Raw genomic sequence first — 13,094 nt, forward strand, 5'->3', positions numbered from 1 at the left:
CCCCTTCCCCTCCTTGCTGAGGCGCAACCAAACGCGCCCGCCCGCCTGCCTCCCTCCGCTGCCAGCCCCTCCCTTCTGTTCTCCTCCCCTCCCCTGCCCTCCCCTCCCCGTTCCTCTCCCTTCCCCTCCCGCGCACTGCTGCCGCTGCCGCTACCGCGGCCACTCTTGTCGCCGCGGCCGCCGGCGCCCCGCCCCACTGGTCACCTCCCGCCGAAGTCCCGCCCCCCGCCTGGCTGCTAGGGGGGCGCCGCCGGCTTCCCATTGGCCGAAGCGCCTGCCCATTCGCGACGAGGTTGTTTTCAGCGCCGCGGGGTTAGGTTGTCCAGCCCTGGTCTGTCGGTCTCGGCGGCGGCGGTTGGCCTGAGGGAGGGGGGAGGAGGACGGTGGCCGGTGAGGGGACGGCGCCCGGGGTGGGGGGGAGGGAGGGGACTTCGGCTGGCCTGAGGCGGCGGCGGCGGCGGTAGCGGCAGCGGCGGACCTCGGCCTGAGGCGGCGGCGGCGGAGGCCGTGGGGCTCCCGGCTGAGGCGGGCGCAGGGTTTCCCCCTCCCGGGTTCGGGCTGAGGCAGCCGCGGCGGCGGCGGCGGCGACGGCGGCGGGGCCCGGCCAGGCCAGGCCCCGGCTCAGGCCCAGGCCCCGGGCTCGGGCTCGGTGAGGCGGGGGGCACCGCCGGCGGCGGGGGCGGCCCCGCGGGCCTCGGGACGATGACTCTGGAGTCCATGATGGCGTGTTGCCTCAGCGACGAGGTGAAGGAATCCAAGCGGATCAACGCCGAGATCGAGAAGCAGCTGCGGCGGGACAAGCGGGACGCCCGGCGGGAGCTCAAGCTGCTCCTCCTCGGTGAGCCCCGCCCGGCCCCTCCCTGCCTCAGTTTCCCCACCCGTGCCGGGCTCCTACCCACCTCCTGCAGCCATCGATCACGCGCTGCTGGGAGAGGAAACCCGCACCCGCGGCCGAGCCCGTCCGGGGCCTCGGCTCCACCTTGGCCCCGGGGGTCCGGCCCGGCTGCCCCGAGGTCCCCCAGGCCCTCCCCGCGCGAGCTCCCCGAGGGTCCTGGTGGGAGCCCCCGGGCCGGAGCCCCCTCCGGTGCCCCACGTCACCCCCTGGCCTCTTCCCTTCCCCAGGCACACCTGTTGCAGGTATCTAGGTTTTGCCACCTGTCCATGACTTGTTGTCAGTGAAAATAAGGGCCGGTTGAAGGACTTAACCCTCTCCCCCAAGATGCGCGGAGGTCATTGGCCCAGCAGCTCCCCCCACCCCATCCCCTCCTCAAAATCTGGGAAATAATCTTTGGCAGGCCGGACCGCGTCCGAAGAGTCCCACCCTCCGAAGGGTCTGACCCCGTGGCCGCGGCGAGGACGGCGCTGCCTGTGGCCGGAGCCCCGGGCTGCCTGGCTTGGGCTTTCAGCGAGCTGGTTTTGTGCGCCCCGCGCCCCGGATGCAGCTCAGGGAGGCGCGCAGGGGCCAGTTTGGCCTCTGTGGGTGATAGAGACACGGACACTCGGGTCCTAGCAGTAGGCCTTGAAATCGGAGACTGTCTGTGTTGGAAGAGACTTTTAGAGCAAGGAATGTCAGAGCTGGAAGGGACTTGAGAAGTCCTGCAATCCATCCCCCTCACTGTACCAGGGAGGAGGAGGAGGAGGAGTGCCTCCCCTGTCCCTGGTGCTAGATGGGAGCCTCGGGCAACACCTTCCCTAGGTTTCCAGCCCTCCCCTCCCCCCCATTCCCCTACTGTAGACTTGGTACAGGCTATGGTTAGGAGAGGAGCAAACTTGGCTGTTTGAGAGTACTTCTGAGACATACATACTTCTTTGGGGCACCTGACCTGGAAGGAAACTCATAATAGCTTGCAATGTTTGCAGGGGCTGACAAAAGATTTTGTTATGTTGTTAGTCACTGAGTAGTTTCTGAGCCTTGGTTTCTTAGTTTCTTGAGTCTGGAGACACTTTGAATTGCTGCTACCAGAATAATGCTGGCTATCGGCACCAAAGTAGGGTTCCCGTGAGACTGAGGAAGTGTGGGATGTGTGGCTTTGTGTGAATTTACTGGTGTCTCTTGCATGTACTTTTGGCTTAAAATGGAAGTCAGGTTCAAGGATGCAGGTCAGCCACTCATTTCTGCAGCCTTGGTGGTTGGCTAATAAGATTGGTCCACATTTGAATCGAAGAAGAGCCTCATAGAAAAGCTAGAGGGCTTCAAGTAAGTAGAGACGGCCTTGGTATCTTGAGGGATTTTTTGGAGTCGAGTGTAGCCAACCGTGCCACTTTCTGGGAGTGGGGGCCAACATGTCAGTTTATTTGGGATTTTTTACCTCCTCCCAGGTAAACAGTGAGGCATTTAAGGCCCATTAAAAAAGCTAATCTTAGAAATTGGGGTTTCAGTCCTGATGCCTTAATATTATTGTTGTCTTAATTGTTCCCTCATTTCCAGTAGTATGGTTTCTTCATTTCCCCTCCTGAGCTGAGTGGTGGATCTGGATGGCAGAGCTGCTACTTTTTGCCCCCCAGGTGGTTGCATTAGTGGTTAATGGAAGTTGTTTTGCTGTGCATTTTCAAGTCTATTCTTGAGGAAAAGTATTATAGAAATGCATTAGGTTAGTTGTAGAATTTATGGTAACCTGTTTTGAGAACAGAGTTGAATAGATTAATGCAACTTAAAGCCATAGACTTTCTCTTCCCTTAGAAGCAGTTGGGTTGGGGAAAAGGGAGTGAACAACAGAACATGGATTTAGAAGCAGAAGATCATTCTTGGTGCCACCACTAATTGTATGATTTAGGGTAAGTTTCTTGGCTTCTTTGGGCCTCACTTTCCTCTTCAATGGAATGGGAGGACTCGTATTATCAAATATTTAGATAGTGCTTATTATGTGTGGGCACTGTGCTAAGCACTTTACAAATATCTCATTTGACCCTCACAGCAACCTGGGTGCTATTATTATCTAGAATGTATAGATGAGGACACCAAGGCAGAGAGAAGTTTAAGGGACTTGCCTAAGGTCATACAATTAGTGTCTGAGGCTGGATTTGATCTTAAGTCTTTCTGACTCTTGCCCCATCTATCTGTCCACTGTGTTACTAGCTGCCTACAGACACCGTGTGGTCTAGATGTTCAAATGAGATAATATATGTAAAGTGCCATAGGGAAGATAAAAACTGGGTCTTTGATTTTGTTGGTATAGGAAATTCCCAGGTGAGGAAACTTCCTTTATCAGTGCAAATTAGATCCTTCTCTGTAACTTAAAGAAATTAAGTGATGTCCGGGTTAGTCTGGGTCAGAAGCAAGATCTGAACCTAGTTCTTCCTGGATTCAAGGCTGCCTCTCTCTCCACCATGCCATGATACTTGTGTATAAATGAGCTTCACTTCTTTCCTGTGTAGCTGTTTATGGTTTGAGGGTCATAGGTAGTGCTTGCTTTATAGTTTACAAAGTGTTATTTTCATCAACTCTGTGAGACAAGTAATACAAATTCAGTTCTGTAGTTTTTCAGTTGTATTCAAGTGTTTATGATCCCATTTAGAGTTTTCTTGGCAAAGATACTGGAGTGGTTTGCCATTTCCTTCACCAGCTCATATTATAGATGAGCAACCAAGGCAGAGTTAAGTGACTTGCCCTGGGTCACACGGCTTGTAAGTGCCTGAGGCCAGATTTGAACTCTGGGGAAAACTGAATCTTGAAAATCTGGAAGAGGAGTCTTCTTGATTCCAGTGACAGCACTCTATTCACTGCACCATTTAGCTGCCCTGGTAATATAAATGCTATTTCTATTTTTTCAATAAAGCTCATAGGTAGGGACTCATAGGGTAATTATTGTCAGAACTAGAACTTTAATTCAGTATTCTGAGTCCAGTACTCTTTTTTGCTTTTTGGAGGGAGGAGGGCAGGGCAATTGGGGTTAAGTGACTTGCCCAAGGTCACATGGCTAGAAAGTGTTAAGTGTCTGAGGCTGAATTTGAACTCAGGTCCTGACTCCAGGGCTCTATTCACTGCTCCACCTAGCTGCCCCTCTGTCCAGTACTTTTACAACACATACCCCTATAACCTGCTGCCTGAAATGGCCAGTGAAAGATTAAAACCCCCTCATTGTCATCATTACTGATTCACTATTTTATAACTTGATTGTATTTTTTATGTAACTGATCATTATGAATTTACCATTGGTATTCAGTAGGTAAGGAATGCTGTTTCTAGGTGTCTTCTAGTATCAAGGAATGCTGGGTCCAAGTAACTCTTTGATCATTAAATGAAATATTGTAGTTAGTCTTCTTCCAGGTTTCCTACACTACTTTCTGGGTTCCTCCTGAATACTTAAAAAGCATAAAATTCAGCATGGGGTATGGCTGGCCTAATAGAAAGGGTGTGTATCATAGTGATTTTTTTGGAATATGGTGGAGCTACAACCTTCTGCAAAAGAAGCCATCCTCTTTTTCCTTCTCCTTCTGAGTGTTCTGCCAAAGTGGTCTTCTGTCAGTGTAATCACAGTAAGTGCTACAGAGGTATATGTAAGCTACTTTCTGACAGGTTGTCTTCAATTTTAGGCACATTGTTTTTTCCTTGATCATTTTCCCCTTGGTAGTTGAAGTAGGAAAACAGACCCTTAAACTTATTAGCAAAACACTTCATAAATAGTGTTTTTTCTTGGATCTGTTCTAGGGCTTATAGGCTAATTAGCTGAAATGAACCTTAGAGTTGGAAACTCCAAACCAGAGTAATCAGTATTTATCAGAGTCAATATGTGTTGGGCATTTAAAATGTTGCTTTGGGTTTTTTATTCAAAACTCAGAGTCCAGTGACCCAGCCCTGAAATTAATTTCCGTGAATTATCCAAGCACTTTGGAGCCCTGGCCTGTTCTTTGCGTTTGCTTTTCTTGCTTTGGGGTGGTTTTTGTGGTGAACACGTGAGGAAGTGTGTGCCACTAGATATTTAACCACAGAAGGTTTCATTTTCTGATTTTTGTGGTGTAGCTGTTGCCCGTAAGAGACCAGAATCATCAGCAGCACTGAAAAGACTTTTAATTACTTTTAATCACTGTTTGTAGTGCTGAGAATTTGGAGCAGTGCACAGTGAAATAACTAAGTTCTCTTGGTGGTGGGGCCTTCACAGTGCTCTTTTGATATCTTCTATACTTTATACAGAAAGGTTTGTTTTGAATTGAATTTCAAATGCATTAGATATGTATAAAAATCAGGGAGGTTTGACTGTGTTGGGGTGACAGAAATTCAGTTCAATTTAGGCAGAAAGTTCAGTTCAGTTAAGTATTTATTAAACCTCTACTTTATTCCAGGTAATTTGCTAGCTGCTGAGGATACAAAGCGTGGGGAAGGAATGGGATATGGAGGAAACTTTCAGTTGTCAAACAGCTCACATTCTATTTGGGGCCAGGAAAAACACTTAGAAAGAAAATTAAATACAAAATAAATTTAAAGTAATTTTCCTGGGAGAGAGCACTAGCCACTGGGTTGAATCAGGATAGATTTCTTGTAGAAGGTGGTACCTAACCTGAATGTTAAAGGAAGCTGGGGGTTCTAAGAGGTGATAATGAATAGGGAATAGATTTCAGGAATGGAAGATCAGCACATTCAAAGGTACACAGGTAGGAATATGGAGAAGAACAACAAAGCCAACTTGACTGGAATTGTTCAAAGGATGATGATATATATTAAGTCTCGAGAGCTACACTGGAACCAGGCGGTGAAAGACCTTACAAAGGCCAAATATGTATTTGATCTTAGAGGCAAAAAAAGGAGCCATTGGAGTTTCTTGAGCAGAGGCTAAATGAGCACTTGTGTGTGGGGGGGTATGTTATAGTGAGGCCTGCTTTGTGCTTTCCTGTCCCATCTGATCCAACCCCTGTGTCTAGATTGGATAAGATGGCCACTGAGCTTCTCTTCCAGTTTTCAAATTTTGTGATTCTGTAATGACATAGTTGGACCTGGACTTTAGTAATATCATCGAGAATGGATTGGATTGGGGAATATTTGAGTCAGAGAAATCAGTGGGAAACTGTTATAATGTTCTAGGTGGGAAGTGATGAGGGTTTGAACTAGACAGGTAACTATGTGAATAGAGAGAAAGGGATAGATGCAAGAAGTTCTAAGTGTTATGAAGGTAGACTTGACAACTGATATACTCTGAAGCCCGAGGGGAAAAGAATCAGATGACTTTGAGCTTTGCAAACCTGGATGCAGTACCTTCAACAGAAATTCCAAAACTGCTAGCCTTAATGTTAGTGCCTTTATTGAATATGTTTGTAAACAATGACATTTTGTTTATAAGCATTCACTTCCTGATTTGGGGGTCTTTTTCCTTCTTTATGAATGACCTCTAGAGTTGGATGGTCTTTCAGTACTTACTCTCTTAAGCTGTCCATAATGACCAACCTCCATCTGTTTGCAAATGGTATTTATACAACATAAATTGGAAGTGGTCTCAAAGAAAGGCACTGGCATCATTGGGCCCTGGGAAGACATCTTGCATGAAGTGTGATTTTGCCTGAGACTTGAAAGCTGCCCCAGAAACCAAGGGGCAGAAATAGGGGGAGCATTCCAGGTGTGGGGAACAGCCAGGGAAAATGCCTAGAGTCTGGAGCTTTAGGAACCTGTGTAAGGAAAAGCCAGGAGGGTAGAGTCACTGGATCATAGGACATAGGGAAGGGTAAGGTGGAAGAAGCCTGGAAAGGTGGCAGTGGGCAGGTTACAAAGGGTTGTAAGAGCTGAACAGAAGGTTTTATGTTTGATCGTGGAAGTAATAGATGTCACTGGAGTTTATTGACTAAAGTGGAGGAAGACAGGAGGCTTTAGTCCTTTCTCTGCTGTTCATTAGCCATGTGTCCCTAGGCAAATCATCTAATCTCTTTGAACCTCAGTTTCTTCACCTGTAAAATGGGGATCATAACCCCTGCCCGCAAGTGTGATTATTAAATGAGAGAATCTGTATGAGGCATTTTATAAATGTGAAGGGTTATTATTGCTAAATACAATACACACAATAGATTAAAATAAATCCCATTCACCAATTCTCACACTGTGTGCCAGCATAGTGACTGTTCATTGTAATAATAGTAGTTTGGGGAGCTGTTTACAGTGCTTTTGACTGAATCAGACTTAGAATTGAAAGGACCTCAGAACATAGAATTTACTGTCAGGGTTAGAAGCAAATCTTCAAAGACCAGTACAGCTCCCTCGCTTTTTGGGCTGTTATTGATAATAAATAGTTAAGGTTTATGTAGTCAGTAAGCATTTATTAAGCATCTACTATGTGCCAAACAGTGTGCCTTAGTGCTTTGGATACAAAGGTGAAAAATGGTTCCTGCTCTCAAGGAGCTCACAGTCTGATGGGAGAGACAATATGCAAACAAGTATGTACCAGCCAAGTTGTACACAGAATACATTGGAAATAACCAACTAGAATTAAGGGGGATTGGGAAAGTCTTCCTGTAGAAGGTGGGAGTTTGCTGGGATTTGAAAGAAACCAGGGAAACCAGTCAGTGGTGATGAGGAGGGAGAGGATTTCAGGTATGGGAGCCCTTGGGGTTTGAGGTTATTGACTAGGGAGGACCTTTCTTGAGCTTTAGGAAGATCACTGGCAACAGAGTAGGAAGGGGGAAGAAGGAGAAGGAAACTAGTGCTCATTAAGCTCCTACTACGTGCTGAACTCTTTACAAATATTAGCTCATTTGATCCTCACAACAACCCTGGGAGATAGGAGCTATTATTATCCCCATTATATAGTTGAGGAACCTGAGGCAGAGGTTAGATGACTTGGCCCGGGCTGTGCAATGACTGATTAGTGTCTGAGGCAGGATTCCAATTGAGGCCTTCATAACTCCAGGCCCAGCACTCCATCCACCATGCTACCTAACTGCTTCTGAGTGGAGGATAGATTGTAATTGGAAGATTGTGTCAGGCAGACCCACTGGCACCTCTTTCAATAGTGTATGAGGTGATGAGGGCCTTTGCCAGGGTAGTGGCAGTATCTGAGGAGAGGGGATGGGCTGGGTGGGTCTGTATGTAGGTCTGTTTTAAGGAGCTTAAAAATACTACACAGATAAATAAATGCTAAGTAGTTTGAGGAAGAGAGCTCACCCTGGGAGTGTCAGGAATGACTTAGTGTGGACAGTGTGAGCTGAGAGATGAAGAAAGCTAAATATTCTAAGTTGAGGGAGCAGGGTGTGCTAATAAGCAAGGTAGGGAGACAGTGGGCTAAGTTTGGAGAATGGTTAGTGGACCAAAGTTTGTCTGGAGTGTAGGTATGTCAGGAAATATACTAAGTACTTTACAAATATCATCTCAGGTAGATATCACAGGTAGATGCTGTTATAATCCCTAGTATGCAGATAAGTAAACTGAGGCACACAGGTTAATTGAGTTGCCTAGAGTCACATGGCTGATAAGTATCTGAGCTCACATTTGAACTTAGGTCTTTCTGACTCCCACCCCAGCACTTTACCCACTGCATCACCTAGAAGTGTAGATATAGGAATGTAGATTGGGTATGTTTTTTGTTTTTTTGCTTTTTGGAGGGCAATTGGGGTTAAGTGACTTGCCCAAGGTCACATGGCTAGTTTTTGTGTTAAGCGTCTGAGGCTGGATTTGAACTCAGGTCCTCCTGACTCCAGGGCCAATGCTCTATTCACTGTGCCACCTAGCTGCCCCTGTAGATAGAGTATGGTAAGAAATTATATATATTAAAAATTCAGAAAAGCATAGGAAGACTTATATGAACTGGGTGAAGTACTTAGAACCAAGAAAACAGCATGCACCGTTGCTACAATATAAATAGGAAAACAATGGAGCAAAACTGAAAACTGTGATTTATTTGGCCTCAGAGAAGAATTATGAAAATGTACTTCCTCATTGCAGAGGTGGGGGATTATAAGTATGGAAGATTGCATTATGCCTTCAGACACAGTCTGTTAGGTAGTTTTGCTAATCTGCTTTTCATCTTTTAAAAATCTGTGTTATAATAAAGGGAGGCTCATTCATTGGGTGTTGATGGAGAAGAAGTATACTAGCCATATGTAAGACCTTTGGAAATGAATGTGTTGGAATATAAAAATCACTACATTTTTTTAAATAAAGGTAGATTAGAGCTAGATTTTGCTGTTGTATTTTATCCCAGACACAATGAAGATTTTGGAGCACAGGAGTGACAGGATCACAGATTCATAGACCTGAAACTGAAAGGGACCTTAGATGTCATCTAATTCAATTCTCTCTCTCTCTCTGCCCCCCTCCCTCTCTCTTTCTCTCTATTTGCTCAAGGCCATACAGGTAAGTAAATATCAGAGGCAAGATTTGAATTCAATACCAGTGCTGTGCACATGATATCTCCCATGATTAGATCTGTGTTTTAAGATTTCTTTAGTACTCATGTAGAAGATGGATTATAAATGAGTAGAGACTTGAGACAAGAAAACCAATTAAGAGGTTAACACAACAACTGTAAAGTCAGTTTTGGAACCCAGGTTTCTTGATACTCAGGCCAAGGATTTTTCTGTTATAATCCACTGCCAAATTGAATGTTGTAGTCAATATCATGATACTTTAGTTGACTTGTTTAAAGTTTTTGGCCTCCCTCTCCTGAAATGGGATCTGATAGTATTATCAATTGGTGTATTGGGCAGGTAGGTGACACAGTAGAGTGCCAGGCCTGGAGTCAGGAAGATCTGGATTCAGATTTGGTCTCAGACATTTACCAGGTGTGTGACCCTAGGCAAGTCACTTCACCCTGTTTACCTCAGTTTCCTCATTGGTAAAATGGGCTGGAAAAGGAAATGGCAAACCACTGGATCATCTTTGCCAAGATAACTCCAAATGGGGTTACAAAGAGTTGGATACAACTGATAGGACTGACTAACAACAACAAATATCCCAACTGTCATAAACTCTTAAGAAGATTGTTAAACCCTTAGGACAAATCCTAAGAATGGGGTATCTTGAGACAATAACAGAAACTGTAACAAGTGTTGAAAAGGAGACTGTAGGGCAGTATAGAACTTAGTGAGCTTTTGAATTCATTAGGAATATAGGGAGGAGAGACATGAAACTCCTGGGCCTTGGCAGACTCTGACACTGCCCTAGGTGATAAGATTTATAGAGGTCAGAGGTACATTCCTTATCATTGGTCCTTTACCCTTGACTTTCACTTCACCTGTAGGGCAGGGAGTTCCTAACTTGGTTCTTTCTTATAACTTATCAGTTTTATCACTAAGACTCTTGTTAGACAGGATTTATCTTCCCTGAACCTGCTTGGAGGGTGACTGAAAATTGCTTGGTGACTGGCAGATTACTAACCAAAGATTTTTGTTTTCTTGGAAATACTAAGGAAAATAGTCCCAAATGAGAGAATGTAGAAGATTCCCAAAAGGCAGCAGCAGCCTTGTGGAAGAGTGTATATGTAACATCTGAATATTATGTGTTCTGTTAGCCTGGAAAGCACCTCTAGATTTTGGCCCTTTGATGGTCATGGTGTTGAAAAATTCGTTAGACTTCTGGGCTTTGCTTGGTAAGAGCTGATACCATTGAGAACATTCTACCTACTTGGTTAGTTCATATTAATTCTGACCAGAATTGTCTAGTTAAAGCTTAGCCCTCATCACATCCTCCCCTGCTTAGCCATCTTTGAAGGACTTCCTCTTGCTTGCAGGAGAAAGTCCAAACTCTTGAACTTAATGCTCAAGGTCTTCCAGTCTGGTCTCAACCTGTTTTTCAAGCCTTATCTTCTGTTACTTCCTCTCAAATATTTAGTGTTTCGGACTTTCTGTAGCTAGCCCTCTTATGCAAATCCCCATAGAGTTTTACCTCTGCTGTTGGTTATCCTTCCTTCCTCTCACCTCGAATTTAGGGGAAAGGAGAATTATAAGAACTCCCCAACAAACAGCTGGAGCTGAACAGCAGTGCAGTGGGCCACATTGTGTGGTGATGAGCTCCCCATCACTGGAGAAGTTCAAGTAGGGAAGTTTTGGAACTCTGAAGAAGGGATTCCTGCTTCAGGTTGGAATTAGACCAGATGACCTTTGAAGTCCCTGCCAGTTTCGAGATTGTTAGTCTTATTTCTTATCTTTGTATCTTTAAGGATCAGAACTGTGTAGTGACCCAGTGAATGGTGTTCTAAGAAGGGGGATATGTAACAAATGGGAATCATAGAACATTTTTATTTAATTCACTAATTATTTGTTGTTCACTATTTGCATGACCCAACATTAGTCTTAGTAAGGGACACAAAAGTGAATACAACACCCCTGCCCCATGGAGCTGTACTAGGCTAGTAAAACACACGGTACAGTTCAGTGTCCTTTAGACTTTCCTCTGCCTCCACCCTTCCTGCTCCTCCCATTTTCTCTTGTAACTGACTAGGAAGGTGTTTTCCAGGAGCTCCAGGCTTTGACTTAATTTGTCCTGGTTAGCTCTCTTCACTTTTGACTCAGTGGTGGAGATTCTGAGAATTTCTCACTTTCTTCAGAATTTCTGTGTGTTTTCACTGGTAGAAATTAACTTTTAAGAGGAAGAATATAGGAAACAGACTTTTGCTTGTCTCAGCTGTTGGATTTCATCAGTAGTATAATCTACCCCTCTTCCTTAAATATTTAGTGAGTGAGTGCACAGAGAATATATGACACTGCACTGAGCAGTTCTGTTACTTAACTGGTTCAGGTGAGATGGATCCCAGCTATCAGTGCAGGTATTCTTGAGGAGGGGCAGTACACCAACTGAGGGCAGGTTGTGTAGTGGAGAGAGCCATGGTTTTATGGTCAGAATAGCTTGGCTCAAATCCTTGCTCGGCTACTTTGTAGATGTTTAACCTTGGGCAAGTGCTTTTGGTCTTCTCTGAAATTGGGATAGCATTAATTGTACTACCTGCATAACAGGATTGTTGTGAGGAGCATTTTTGAATATTTAGGAGTCTTAGACTTTTTTAATGTCATACTTAAAAGGGACTTGGAGACCATCTAGTACAACTTACTCATTAAGAAATCAGTATCTTCTGTTTTTATATCCCCATTCTAAATATATCTCCCTCCTACCCAGTGAGTTATTCCTTATAAAAAGAATCAAGAAGAATGTATATGGAGGGAGCGAGAAGAGTGAAACCAACCGACTTATCACCTGAGTCTGATGGTTGTATGCAGTATTCCATACTACAGGCCCCCATCTCTGCAAAGAAGATGCAAAGAAGATATCAGCTCTTCTTGGGGCCAATCCTTGGTCACTAATTACACAGCATGTAGTATCAGGGTTTTGTTGTTGTTGTTATTTACATTGTTATAGTCTTGTATGTTGTTTTCTTGGTTTTGCTTATTTCATTTTGCAACATTTCAAATCTTCCTGTACTTCTCTGAGTTCTTCATATTTAATTCTAATCGTGTGGTGATGTACCACAGTTTGTTCAACCATTCCTGAAATGACTTTGTTTCCTATTCTTTGCTGCCATGAAAAAGTGCTTGAGTGATTTGGGAATACATAGGGCCTTTCTTCTTGTTATTGATGACCTGTTTGTGGGTATATGCCTAGTAGCAAGGGCTCTGTTTCAAAGGGTAGAATCATTTTAGCTTTATTCCAAATTACTTTCCACAATAGTTGAACCAATTCACAGTCAGTTTTCTCATTCAGCCAGCACTACAGCACAGGTGTCTTGATTTGCAATCTAGTTTTCTTCTCTCTATATTAGGCTGCCTCACGGCAAATGAGATAATGCAAAAGTCCTTTGTAAGTAGAAAGTACTATATAAAAGTTACTCATTTGAAAAAGGTAACTTGAATTTAATACAGTAATATACTAAAACACACCAACATATATAATGAAGTGAGGGGTAGATGCTAATTGTGTAAGGTGTTAGATGCATTTGGTGAGGGGCCTCACGACCATGCCACATGAAGACTGAAAGATCTGGGTATTATCCTGGAAAAGAGAATTTGGGAATATGATTTCAGTCTTCAAATGTTAGAAGGGTTTACATGTGAGAGAAGAAGTAGGACCTGTATATGTATAAGCTGTAGGGAGATATCTCAGTTGACATTGGAACACATTTTCTAATATTCAGAGCCAGCTGAAGAAATTACTTTCTTAGGAGGAAGCAAGGAAGAGTGGAGACTAGATG

The 13,094-nt window shown here is 44.6% G+C and overlaps 1 protein-coding gene across 1 annotated transcript in view; it reads left to right on the forward strand.

The window, feature by feature from the left end:
• The first annotated feature begins 668 nt into the window (after nt 1–668).
• GNA11 (G protein subunit alpha 11) overlaps nt 669–13,094 on the forward strand; it is a 69,813-nt gene continuing 57,387 nt past the window's right edge. Inside the window, exon 1 of the mRNA XM_069104195.1 lies at nt 669–838. Coding sequence (XP_068960296.1) covers nt 703–838 — 136 coding nt within the window. The 5' untranslated portion in view covers nt 669–702. The remainder of the gene's footprint in view (nt 839–13,094) is intronic.

The sequence above is a fragment of the Petaurus breviceps genome, unplaced genomic scaffold (genome assembly GCF_028583685.1).
Source record: "Petaurus breviceps papuanus isolate PSGF00001 unplaced genomic scaffold, PetGlider_PUasm1.0 103, whole genome shotgun sequence".
NCBI classification, from domain to species: Eukaryota; Metazoa; Chordata; class Mammalia; order Diprotodontia; family Petauridae; genus Petaurus; species Petaurus breviceps.